The following is a 13,872-nucleotide window of genomic DNA, read 5'->3' as shown; positions in this document are numbered from 1 at the left end:
GACAATGGGTGAAAAGATATAGGGACATATTTGTATAACTCAAGGATGCAACCATTTGTTTAAAGGGTGCTGTAGTTGAAGGATGATTCCAGTTTGTTCTCTAAAAAGCTCAGACTCAGGTGACATCAGTTTGTCTTTCAGACTGTCCGCTTGGAATGTGAAAGCTGCTGGACAGGCTTAAACATTTCAGATGTGGACATTGGGATAGCTTGCCACCAGCTGATAGATCTAATTACTTCCTCACTTATACCTAACTTTATACATTCTTGAAGAGTCATCTTTGGAGAAAGTCACAGTATGCAATCACAGCAGAAGGACTCAATGAGAGCTCTGCCATATTGACCTGTCCCAGCCTTGGTTCATACACTATTGAGAGCAACAGCAATTAAAATGACTTTAAAAAAAAAATTGTGGTAAGAACCACATAACATAAAATCTACCCTCTCAAATTTTCAAGTATACAGTATATTATGGTTAACTCTATTACAAGGATTACTGAAGTTCCTCAATTCATAATTTTATTACTGGCTTCATGAAAAATATCACCATGGTGGAGTCCAGTGATGCTTCGGAAATGAGAAACAAGCAAGACTGGACATTGATTTCTAAGGGTCAAGCCTGGCTACGTCGCCCCATAGATTGTAACTCTTCTGAAGGCAGAGAAAGTGTCATTCAATCTCTGTTGCTCTAGTATCTGGCAAAGTGACTGGCATTTAGTAGTTGGTCAATAAATATTTGTTGAGTAAATGCCATTGGAGACTTGGGGCTGACCCAGAGATGCCAAGGTGACAAGGCACAGCCTCAGGCCTGACAGGTAGATAAAGAGGGATGTAACTTGATTAGCTGGTTGTAACCTGACTATCTGGGGTAATCTGCCTATGTACACTCTTTTCCCATTTAAAAACAAAAGCCTGAACCTTTAAAGGCTTCAGTTTGAAAAGTGAATCTTTTGATGGGAGAAAGCCAGCTGACCCTGCAATTTGAAGTAGCCCCCTGAGTTTCATCTTTCACAGGCAGTAGGCTCAATTTAATGACTCCTGTCACTGCCATACAGGGCCCACATGCTTCACATGTTCTGGCTCAGAGATCGTCGGAGACTTTTTCCATGGATTTCCCTTAGCACAGCTCTGGCAAGCTGGAGATTCATAATGTTTTTCCAAACTAAAACTTCACCAGCCTCTGGCTTCAGATAAGTCCCAAGTTAATAGTAATCTCCCAATTCATTGGTTCTGTTCTTTCTTCAAATAGTGCCTCATCTCCCCCTTGCCTCCAGGTAGTGGTGATATTAAAATATTTAACAACTGGAATGGCAAGGGCATAGGCCAATCAAACCAGAGGCTCAAGCTATAACAGGCATTAACCCTTTAGTTTTTCTATCCTAGGGAGGTAGGTCTGGGGTACCAGAAAGTAATGGGAGTGGAGACGGGAAGGGTGCTTGAGGCATTGGCTAATTACCAATGAATATGGAAATATCTCAATATTTTAACAGCCAATATGGCTGTACCTGTGCACATCAGATGAGTATCAGCCCTGCCTCCAGATTTTTCTGGAAGTTGTCAGTCTGTCATTCATGACTTTCCCAAGAAGCCCAGCTAGCTGTCATGTGATGGGTGGCATTGTTGCCACTCCAGCAGTGGACAGCTTCTCCCATGGTCACACTGGCCTCATCTGGAAACAGCTGTAGTTTCTCCTAGGTTGTTCATCTCTGGAGCACTAGTTCCTCCACTAGACTCTATAATTGCTTCTGCTATTGCCTGATAGGCCCTGTGGTCTTCAGTGGGCATCAAAGCTGCCTTGGGCATCTCTGGACCTCACCAACAAAGTCTGGAAGCCCTCACATCTGATTTTCCAGACATCTATGGTAGAATGGGTGAGAATGCCTCTTGCTCCTTTTAAATTCCTTTTGTTAGAGGATTACCAAAATAGCATTCATTTATTCATTCACTGGACAAATATTGAGGGCAACTATATAGCAGGCATAATTCCAGGTGTTAAAGTTGTGAAAAAGATAGGGTCTCTGCTTTCATGAAGTTTATATTCTAGTGGGTAGAAATAGAAAATAAACAAACATATACAATGTCAGCTAATGATAAATGTATGAAGAAAAATAAAGCAGAGTGATGGGTTAGAGAATGAAGGAGGAGGCGGGGGATAGGGATGCCGTCTTAGACCAGGTGATCAGAGAAGACCTCTGACGTTTGATCAGAAACCTTAATAAAGTAAAAGAGTGAGCAACAGGGGTTATCTGGGGGGACAGCAAGTGAAAAGACCTTGTAGTAGGTTGCATGTGATCTAGTGTTTTATGGTTTTAGTGGATCAGATCCTTCACTTTTTACTGAAATCTGCCTTTTGCTCTACATTTGAACTTCAAAAACCCAATTAAGATTTCTTTCCTTCCTAACAGACAGCTTTTTCTTTCCTCATCTCTGTTTATCCAGAAAAGGAGAGGGGGAAGAAGAAAGGAGGTGGAGGAGGGTGAGGCAACGACAATGGATGTGGGAGGGGGAACGGAGGGCGTGAAGCTCTTACCCCTGTTTCACTGCCTCCTGGCTCCTAGATGAAGGAGTGGGCATGCCCCACGAGTGGGTAGGTCTAGTCTGAGCAGCCTCTCAGTTCTGTGGGCACATTAGATATGTGGTATGGGACTCTATACCATTTTGAATTGGCAAACTTCAACTTTTTATGCACTCATTTAGGTGTAGTCCTGCTATAGGAAGGGATAGCCAGGAAACTTCACTGTAAGTCTCAGTCGTCAGACCCTCTGTTCAAGGTGTATGGGTAGGTCTCATCCTCCCCATCGTTCTCCACCTGTCTTTTCCCATCCTTTGGGCCCCTGCCTCAATAGATGGCTATCACAGATAACAGTAATTTTTTCTTCTGAGTGCAGTATCAGTACCTAATTTATGCTTAACGTTTTTAGCTAGGACCCTTTGCCATAATCTCAGGCAGTATGCAAGGTAAACCTATTATTCATTGATGTATCTATGTACTTAATCTATAAACAGGGTTAAGTGGTTAAGAATCCGCCTGCCAATGCAGGGGACACGGGGTCGAGCCCTGGTCCGGGAAGATCCCACATACCGTGGAGCAACTAAACCCGTGTGCCACAAGTACTGAAGCCTATGCTCTAGAGCCCACGAGCCACAACGACCGAGCCCGCATGCCTAGAGCCCATGCTCCGCAACAAAAGAAGCCACTGCAATGAGAAGCCCGTGCACCACAACAAAGAGTAGCCGCCGCTCGCCACAACTAGAGAAAGCCCGTGCGCAGCAACAAAGACCCAACGCAGCCAAAAAATAAATAAATAAATAAATCTGTAAACAACATTTGCACAGCACTCTTTGCCAGAGCTGGAGCCACTACAATGTATTATGGGTGGTAAAAGTGTACGTGTGTGTGGTTTTTGATGTCTCCAAGCGCAGTGTACTCAGAATCACCACTCTCTTTTGGTGACTAAAGCTCTCTGTTCCTGCATTGAGTGCATCCTTGCCCAGTTTCTTCCTTCCTAGAGAAACAGGAAGGCCTGAATCCTGATTTGGGCAAAAGCTGAACTCCTCAAAGAGATAACAGCAGGGAAATAGTATGGAGAACCCAGGGAATAGGAAGAGTCTGAATGATGAGGCCTGGGTTTAATCTTACTATAGTGGGTGGCCAGGTTTCTCCGTGCTCTCAGGGAAAAAGGATCCTCAGCTCCTGTCCTGTCCTCTTGTGGCAGCGCCGTCTTTAACACCAGCTACTACTACTGCTGGAAGGAAATATCAACAGGGGCGCTTGCTTAGCCATAGAAAGACTGGTGCCAGGAGATGGCATTCCTACATCCTAGCACAGTGCCTTGAACCTACAAAGCAATCAATCTTTGATCAGGAGGTATTGTGCTTCAGAGCAGAAACCAGAATTCTAGTAACTGAGAATGCACTCCACTCACAGTAAATTTAAAACTAGCATAGAACTTACATAGTTCCTTTAGTTTAATATGTCAATGCTCTCCAGCCAGTGATTACTGGGAACATTCCTATAGTTAAGCAAAGTTGGATTTATTATTTGTTGCAACAAGGGAGAGCACACATAATGGGAAATTGTGGAGTATCTCAGTAAGAGGATGTTGTTAGGACTTACAGAATTTGGGCTTGTGTTAAGTGATTTTGAGGAAGGTTCAGAGAAGCAGGGCTTTACTGAGTTGGATGATATCAAGGGGGATAATTCTATGATTGAGTACCTTAATGAATCTTATCTAGAAGAAGGGAAGAACAGAGCGATGCTAGAGCTATAACTGATAAAGCGGCAGCAGTCGCTCAAATTAGTTGGAAGACGGAGATGTTTAGTATGCTTATGGTTTGCACAGTAACACTGTTTCTGTCTGTGCTTAGACAAGACTATGAAGCGGTCTTGTTTTTTGTCTCCATTCATCACAGTCACAGAGTGACCTTGTGTGATGCTGGTGTTCTATGAGATTGCTTATGCTCGATAGGAAAATATCATGGCGTAGCTCCGACTGCCAGGCCAGCTCCTAGCAACACTGAGGCTTAGTTCTTAGTGTCAGGCCCGTTTCCAGATGCCAGAGGTTTATTTTCTTAGTCCCCCAACCCCAACACTTTTGGTCAAAGGCAAAGTTAGGCCATGGAATGTTAATCCATGATATTCAGATTTTTTTTTTTTTTTTACTATTGCTGGGCTCCTGCTGACTCAGAGAATGGACTGTAGTTGGACTAGGGTTAATCTTTCCTTGTCCTCCAGCTGTAGGATAAGTTGTTGAATCATACGCCATGACAATGACTGTGTAGTAACATTTAGTACTCTGGACAGGGTACAGTGACCAACTGCCAAAAAAACAATTACCAGAAACAAAATGATTATTCACCTTTGCAGTACGTCTGGAAGCCAGGGGCCCAGATCATAAAACCCTGCAATGAAAAAATACCCCAGAATAATCCAGCTGGGTCTGTTTTAGAAAGCTAGGTGGTTTTATCATCTTTTAGCCTACTCATGTTCTACTACCCTGAAGGATACAGATGCAGCAATAAGTATTGCTAAACACAAACTCCCCTGTGGCTAGCTAAACAGAAATCAAGGCCTATGTGATTGTTCATGAAAACTCTGGCTAATGAACTCAAATTTAATTGGCTGAGCTTCTAAAGCAGAAGTTGTGATATTTATTTATTTATTTATTTATTTATTTATAAATTTAGGAACAGGATCTTTTTTTTTTTTTTTAAATTATTTATTTATGGCTGTGTTGGGTCTTCGTTTCTGTGCGAGGGCTTTCTCCAGTTGCGGCAGGTGGGGGCCCCTCTTCATCGCGGTGCGCAGGCCTCTCACTATCGTGGCCTCTCTTGTTGCGGAGCACAGGCTCCAGATGCGCAGGCTCAGTAGTTGTGGCTCACGGGCCCAGTTGCTCCGCGGCATGTGGGATCTTCCCAGACAAGGGCTCGAACCCGTGTCCCCTGCATTGGCAGGCAGATTCTCAACCACTGCGCCACCAGGGAAGCCCAGTTGTGATATTTATAATGTTTGCTAAAGTCAGAGAAAAGAGTTTGGAGCGTCTTTTTCAGTTGTGTTACTTTTGTTGTGGGACTGAATTTCATTCAGAGTGCATATGCAGAGAAAGTCAGTTATCCCTCCTGGGAGTTCTCCCAAGTAGTCTGTGAGTCTGTGCTTGCCTCATTTTCTTGGTTTGTGGGTATTGTTCTCAGAGAAATATGAGCCACTGGAGGAGTGGTAATTTTAAGCTCCTGAAAACCTCTAACAATTAGATTCAATATACAGGGTAAGTTAGTAGGAGGGTGTAAGCCTGATGTTTACGTAAGAAGTAGTACTCTAGCGGGGTACAGACTATACTGGGAGTATAAGTATTATTAAGTATATCAGGAGCAAGCCAGTATTTTGTCCTCAAGATGGGCAGATTTCTTGTTTAAGTAAAATAGGCTTCTGCAAAGTAGGCTGCAGTGTTTCTGTAGAGAACAAACTGACTATTGGAGCAAGGATAGCCCCAATATTAGTTGCTATTCCTGAAGGGCTAGGTTTTTCTGATAAGGTTGTGATACCCTCAGAGGAACATTTTGTTGAGGTGTGGATCAAGGTCCAATTTCTGTAAGACTGAAGTTTGGGATTAATCACGTGAGAAAAGCTTAAGAACCAGAAGGGACCTATAGATGAAAATCTACATTATGAAGTGTTTAAAAGTGCAGCTACTGAATTTTGTCAATAGTTTAATTAAGAGCAGTAGTTATGGTTTGAGAAAAATACACCACGAGGCTTCTTTTTCTTAAGCAGCAGAAGAGCACAGGGAGTCAAACGCGACAGGATGAAGATAAGGGTGATCATACTGAGAAATCATTTTGTTAGTTGTTAAAGTACAATAATAGGCAAGATTAGTGGTAGGGTAAAGGATGCTGAAGAATCAGAAAATTAATCTTTTTCTGTTGTCATGGGCACAAGCTGTCCATTTCTATAATCAGCAGCTTCTGGAGAATTCCCAAGGATCTTCAGTCTTCCAAAGGAATGGACGTCCAGTAGTCAGGCAAAAATGATGCATGTATTTTTGGCTGGGAAACGTGAACCCAAGATCAATGCCTTGGAATTTTACTGCTGAGTCAGTTGTTAGCAGTGCCTAATAAGGTCTTTTCCATTGAGGTTCATGGGAAGTTTTCTTCTGATGTTTTTTCAGAAAGATCAAATCTCCAGCTTTGAGGTCATGCAAAGGTTGCTTAGGTGGGTGCTTTGGAAATGCAGCCCCTACCTATTGTTCATAAAGCAGTAGTTATTGTGTGGGCCCCCTGCAGTAATTAGTCATGTTAGCTTGCATCAAGGTAGAATCTAGTATTGGAAGTAATTCCCAAATACATGAGGCAGCCTATTATTAACTCAGAAGGAGATATGTATATCCTAGAATGGTTCATGTTATTGCTATCAAGGTAAATAGAAGTTCTTTGGGCCTTGGAAGTTTGAGGGTTTCTGAGGGCTTTGATAATTAGTTTTATAATTCCATTAGTTCCCTTTATTTTTCCAGACATTTGTGGATGATAAGGACAGTGGGGTTTCTAAGTAAATGGTAAAGCTTTACAGAATTACTTAATGATAGTGTCAGTGAAATGTGTGACCCTGTTACTGGAGAGGTACATTGGAATTTCTCAAGTCAGAAATATAAAATCAAGCAATTTTTTCCCCACCATTACAGCCATAGCTCTCCAGCAGGGAAAATCTTCAATCTACCATAAAAAAGAATTGTATTTGTATGTACTCATAGTTCATTTCGAGGTGTTCAAAGGAGCACTGAGGCTTTGGGCTCCAGTCCATAGTCTATCTTTATAGTTTTGCCAGGATTGAGTCATTGGCAGATAGGACCTACATCCTTGGCAATACCCCTAATTTATGCCACCAATGTTGGTTGCCAATTTATCTCTGCTTTTGTGGGTAATACCGTGAAGAATTTTTTGCTGGAGTCCACTTTAATTGTGGCTATCTCCTTAGATAATAGCAAAGGATCTCAAGGTTCTTTAATTTGCCATTCATTTCATAGGGGTTCTTAGGTGATAGGGAAATATTTGTTTTTAAAGCATTTTGAAATCATTGACTAACCCCCAAATGTAGGTACTATCAGTATAAATATTTGCTCTTTTATCCTTTATTAGCTGATAGGTCTGGGCGAGGGCAACTACTGGACTTACAGAAGGCCTGGGATGGCATTGCCAGCCCCTTACGAGGTAAGAGACATTGGGCAAGTTATTTTTCTGAGCCTTAGATTCTTCAAATACAAAATGGTAATAATACTTGTCTCATAGAACTGTAAGCATTTAATGTTACTGTACAATAATCAACAAATAATACCTACCACTGAGTTCTTCATATTGGTTATCTCCCTTAATTATCACAACCATCCTATGCGAGGGCCTATTACCGCATTTCATAGAGGCTTAGTCTCACTGCTGTTAAGTGGCCATGTTTGGATTCAAAGTCCCATCTTTCTGATACCAGAGCCCAGTTCTTACTGAACCCTCTACTGCCTGTGACATTTTTCCACTGTTAGGTTCAAGTGCCCATGATACAGCCTGTCATACATTAGGCACTCAACGTTTAAAAATTTATAATTTGCAGGTCTGATTATTTTGGGTTTGTCCGAGGGTCTGATCGTCCCTCTGTGCAGGGACAAAATTCAATTTTGGCCCGGCCCAGCCGAGGACTATAAATTCTCCCCGCTTCCGACAGGGGCCCAGTCCGGGTTTATTGTGAGCTTACAGTACTGTGAGCAAGATCCCATCTCGTGACAGGGGCGAGGCGTCGGCGTCGCCTGTCAGCAGCTCCGCCCCTCTGGCCTTCCCGCTGCCGCCGCGGGGCACCCTTAGCAACACGCGCGCGCACTCCCCGCCCCGACCAGTCCGCGCGACGCCGGCGCGAGGCGTCGGCGGTCTCCGCGCCTGCGCGCGGCCACAACCGCCAGTAGGCTCTCTTCCCCTCCCTTCCCTCCCCCCTCCCCTTTCCTCCTCTTCAGCCTCCTAGAACTAGAAGCCAATATGGAGCCAGAGGACATGCCTTGGCCAGGAGAGCTCGAGGAGGAGGTGGAGGAGGAGGAGGAGGAGGAGGCGGAGAACTTGGACGAGTACGAGGTGGTGATGGTGGAGGAGATGGAGGAAGAGGAGGGGCGGGAGCCGGACGCGGATTTTAACTACGAGAGCCAGCGTCGGGAGAGTACGGACGACGAGGAGGATGAGGAGGCCAAGGCCTGGCTGCAGGCGCACCCCGCCGGGACTTTGCCTCAGCCGTCGCTCCCGAGGCACCGCTACTCGGTGGGCGAGCTGACCAGCCCGGGGAAGGTGAGCCGGGTCGGGGAGGGGTATGGGCCGTCGTCGGGCAGGGTGACGGGTGGTCCCTGAGCGCTTTGCCTCCTCTCCCTTGCGGGCTGCCTCTTGCTCTCTGCCTGTCACGGTGCCTGACAAATAGTACGCGTGCTTTTAAAGGCTTGTAGGGCCATTTCGTCTCCTAGGCTCCGACTCTTGCCCAGGCTTCCGGCCGACTACTCCAAGTCTCCTGTTCTTTCAGGCAAAGATCTCTCTTGTTTCCTCCCCACCCTCCCTCTCTCCCCTGGGCTTTTAAAATTACTCCAGATGTTCAGAGGAGCCAATATTGTGGTTAAGAAACACTTTTGGGAGGAGGTGGGCCTTATACCCTGAGGGAGGGGAAAAGGGCGTTGTAGGAGTGGAGACAGTGGTTGCCCAGGGACTATCTTGTGGGGGAGACATTTAGGAGATTAGTTTGCCTAAAGGGCGGGACTCCCCTTGAGGGAGCAGAGTGGATTCTGTGCATCCTTTGAGTAGTTAGTCTCTAGAGGCTTCTTGCCAATTGTGCTTCTCTGACCTCTCGTTTGTAGCAATAAAGGGGTCCCCAGCCGGTAGGAGGGGCTTAGAAACGCAGGAGGCTTATGCTGCAGCTCCCAACAGTCTGGAAAACTAGAAAGAGCTGATTTTATGGTTGGCTCCTGAAGATCATTTTGAAAATAACTGCATTTAGTTGATTCCTTTTCAGGGACAAAGGAAAGGTTTGCTATACAATTCGGGTATCTAGTCATCAGACATTTATTAAATTTTTATTCTGTGAAAGGTACATTGTGGGGACAAAAAGAAACCTAAGGTTTATTGTCTAGGACTGCTCCTTAGACAAGATGTCAACTGTGCAGAGTAAAATAACAAGGTACAACAATTGAAAAGACAGAGGAAAGACTATATAGACCTGTGCCGTCAATACAGTAGTCATAGCAGCGTGTGGCTCCTTACATCTTAATTTGTTAAAATTAAATAAAATTAAAAATTCAGTGCCTCTGTTGTATGAACAGTGCTCAGTAGTCACACTTGACTAGTGGCTATGTAATTGGACAGTGCAGATATAGAATAATTTCATCACTACAGAAAGTTCTCCTGGACATTGATGCTGTAGACTGTTGATCATTAAAGAGTAGTAGTTGTTGTTTTGCCTGGTAAATATTCCAATCGGTGCTGAATTCATTGAACATATATTATTGAGCATTCTTCATGGGCCACACATTGTGCTGGATGCTATGGAACCTTGGTGAACCCAAACATTTGTTGTCTCTGCTTTTCTAGTGTACGCAGTCTAGAGAGGGAGGCAGACAAAATTCAGTTGGGTCACAAAAATAAAAGTAAAATTGATATGTGCTAACATGCTTTGAAAACATTCAGTAAGGGAATCTGATCTTGTCAGTGAAGCTGGGGAAAGCTTCCCTGAGGAAGTTATGACAAGCTGAGATCTGAAGACAGGTTACAGTTAACTAGGTGAAGGGAAAAGGAAGGAGCTTTGCAGCTGAGGGAAAGGCACATGGAAAGGTACTGTCGGTAAGAGAGAGCGTGGCATTTTCAAGGAACCAAAAGCCAATATGGGTTGAGCAGACACTTCAAGGCTTTGTGTGCTATGCAAGGAATTTGGAAGCTTTATCCCGGGAAGTCATTGAAAATGTTTTAAACAAAGGGGTATAGGATAAGATTTGTGTTTCAGAAAGATCACTTTGTAGCACAGTAGAGAACAGCTTTGACAGCAGGGTGGGGTGGGGAGCTGCAGTAATAAGTCAGGGATGCTAATTAGGAGGTCATTGCAGTATTGCCAGGCAAATGATGATGATGATATTTTGGAATAGGGAAGTGTTGGTGGATATAGAAAAACGTAGACTGATTCGAGAGAGATTTAAGAGGTAAAGTAATCACACTGATACACTAATTTTACATTATTATTACACTAATAATGGATTAGATGTGGAACACTAGGGCAAGAAGGTGTCAGGTTATTGGATAAATGGTTGAAATATGGCCAGGTTTATGGTAGGGGTGGTGGCCATGGGGTGGGGTGATGGGATGGTTGGGATGGGTGTTAAGATTATGGGTTTGGCTTTAGAGATCAGAGGAGGGGTCTGGGCTGGACATTTCAAGTTGTAAGTTATCTACATATGGACCATAATTAAAGCCACACTTGTGGATGAGGTCTCCTAACTTTAATTTTGTTCCATGACTTCTTGTTTGAATAACTATTAATATATAAATTTAATATTCCTAGAAGATTTTAATTAAACCACTTTACCTCTTATTACAGCCAGTGTGAAAAAATTATTATCCTGTCTAACAGTGATCTATCTATGTGTAATAGAAGATATCGCTTCTTAGAGCCCAGAGTGTTTTTTCCATAGAGGTGTTTTGTTTCTGTTTTTGAGAGAAATCAGATATTGTCCTATTTACCTTGGAGGGTATATGAAGGTGTGGATGATGTGCTGTATTAAAGGCAGTTTTAAGATGATATAAAGAGTATTAAGATAATTTTTTGTTCACTAACATATTAAAATTTACTGGTGTAAGTTGGAAAATGTTTAAAGGAGAAACTTTAATATGTTTCTTGCTAGAAATTGATGAACTATAAAATTTTTTTTTAATTAAGTAATTAATTTATTTTTGGCTGAGTTGGGTCTTCGTTGCTGTACGTGGGCTTTCTCTAGTTGCGGTGAGTGGGGGCTACTCTTCGTTGTGGTGCGCCGGCTTCTCTTTGCGGTGGCTTCTCTTGTTGCGAAGCACGGGCTGTAGGCTCATAGGCTTCAGTAGTTGTGGCACATGGGCTCAGTTGTTGTGGCTTGCGGGCTCTAGAGTTCAGGCTCAGTCGTTGTGGCACACGGGCTTAGTTGCTCCGCGGCATGTGGGATCTTCCCGGGCCAGGGCTCGAACCCGTGTCCCTTGTGTTGGCAGGCAGATTCTTAACCACTGCGCCACCAGGGAAGCCCTGAACTATAAAATTTTTGAAGATGAGTTTGTTGTGTAGTATTTAATTCAGTGTATTCAAAGGAAGACACCAAATGATAGGAAACATTAATTTCATTCAGTCTAGTCTCAAGTTAAATGACAAAATTGTAATATTTGATTCACTCTCATGTATCTCTCTTAGTAGGCAATTAGGATGTTCTAGTGGGGATCTGTAAGGTGTTGATTAAGTTTGCAAGTCCTATTAATGAAGCTGAGCTAAGGCGTGGAACTGTTTTAAGTTCAATGCAAAATATGACCAACCTTACAACCAAGTATTTTTGAGTTCAGGGAAGTGAGCCATTGCTTTATTGGTCTTATGCTGGTCCTGCAGACCATTCAACATGGACCATTTCAAACACCTCTACTTGTAATTCCTAAACCTCAATTTCTGAACTGTGCTAGGGAAAATAATTCAATTCTGTGGATTGGTATCATAGAAATTCTTGGTTTTCAACTTTTTTTTTTTTTAGTTTTTAGTTTTATTGTTTATTTACTTTTCTTCCAGTTTTACTGAGTATAATTGACATAAAGCACTGTATAAGTTTAAGGTATACAGCATAATGATTTGACTTATATACATCATGAAACGGTTATCACAATAAGTCATCTCATATAGCTAGAAAATTAAAGAAATAGAAAAAATATTTTTTTCTGGTGTTGAGAACTCTTAGGATTTACTCTTAACAATTTTCGTATATAACATACAGCAGTGTTAATTATATTTATCATGTTGTGCATTGCATCCCTAGTACTTACTTATCTTATAACTGGAAGTTTGTACCTTTTAACCACTTGGACTCCAACTTTTTTTTTTTTTTTGGCTGCGTTGAGTCTTCATTGCTGTGTGCGGGCTTTCTCTAGTTGTGGCGAGTGGGGGCTACTCTTCATTGCAGTGAGAGGGCTTCTCATTGCGGTGGCTTCTCTTGTTGTGGAGCACGGGCTCTAGGCGCATGTGCTTCAGTAGTTGCAGCACGCGGGCTCAGTGGTTGTGGCACGCAGGCCCTAGAGTGCATGGGCTTCAGTAGTTGCAGCATGTAGGCTCAGTAGTTGTGGTGCATGAGCTTAGTTGCTCCATGGCATGTGGGATCTTCCTGGACCAGGGATCGAACCCGCGTCCCCTGCATTGGCAGGCAGATTCTTAACCACTGCACCACCAGGGAAGTCTGGTCTCCAACTTTTAAATGGGTCATCAACAGTGCTTGGAAATCTTTTTATGTTTCCTCCTTCAGCTTCTTTGGCTTTTTCACTCTTATCCTCTAGATTTCACCCAATGTTCAGCATTCTCCTATCAACAGGTTACCATTTCATAGAAGGAGAGAACACAGGCCTGAACCCCTACACCATCCTGCTCCCTATCTCCAAATTTATCTACACTGTACAATTCTTAATCTTTTTTGACCTGTTAATACAGATTTTATTCTTAGTAGTAATCCTTTCTTGTGCTCCTAGGATAAAAACTATCAGTTATTGTGTGTTTTTCTCTTAAGGAAGTGCTGGATTTTATTTGTAGATATTTGATAAATGATAATGGTTTAAGTTTTTAAAAAAGTGTTTTCTTGACCTTTCTTTGTCAAGTTTGGAATCAGAATTATGCCGTTTTTCTGCAAGGTACTGGGAAGATTTTTATTTTTCTGTGTCTTGGAACAGTTTAAATAATGTAAGATGTTCTTGCATGTTTGAAAAATAATCACTTGTGAAACTACTGTGCCTCTGGATTCCTTTCAGGGTTATAATCTGTATATACTCTCTCACTTTTCTTGGGTTAATTTTGTGATTTATGATTTTTCTAGAAAATCATTTCAGCAAGGGTTTCTAGTTAATTATAATGGAGTATTACATAGTATTCTTTATTTTTTTCTATTGCATCTGTGGTTATTTCCATTTCTCATTCCTGATTTTATATAATTATGTTTTATTCTTCTCTTGATCCGACTAGCTATGGATTTGTTTTGTTAATTGTTTTCATCCAAGGAAACAGCTCTTAAATCTAAGTTTATTTCTATTGCTTTTCATCATTTAATTCATTAATTTCAGTTCTCATCTTTTACTATTTCCCTAGATTTATTTTATTTAATGTGCTGAATGCTTA

At 42.5% G+C, this 13,872-nt stretch overlaps 1 protein-coding gene across 4 annotated transcripts in view; it reads left to right on the top strand.

Annotated features, from left to right (window-relative positions):
- Positions 1–8,400: 8,400 nt before the first annotated feature.
- Positions 8,401–13,872, top strand: part of LOC309643359 (centrosome-associated protein ALMS1-like) — a 31,971-nt gene continuing 26,499 nt past the window's right edge. For 3 of the 4 annotated variants that reach the window (XR_014253689.1, XM_082426108.1, XM_082426109.1), the window contains exon 1: positions 8,401–8,807. Coding sequence is in view for 3 of the 4 variants with exons in the window: in XM_082426108.1 (XP_082282234.1) it covers positions 8,508–8,807 (300 nt within the window). In the remaining variant the exon portion in view is untranslated. The remainder of the gene's footprint in view (positions 8,808–13,872) is intronic. The other variant, XM_082426107.1, reaches the window with a different exon arrangement.

The sequence above is a fragment of the Balaenoptera physalus genome, assembly GCF_965194825.1.
Source record: "Balaenoptera physalus genome assembly, chromosome: 15".
Lineage (NCBI taxonomy): Eukaryota > Metazoa > Chordata > Mammalia > Artiodactyla > Balaenopteridae > Balaenoptera > Balaenoptera physalus.
The sequence above is the reverse complement of the archived record's forward strand: the minus strand, read 5'-3'. Positions and strand labels throughout refer to the sequence as shown.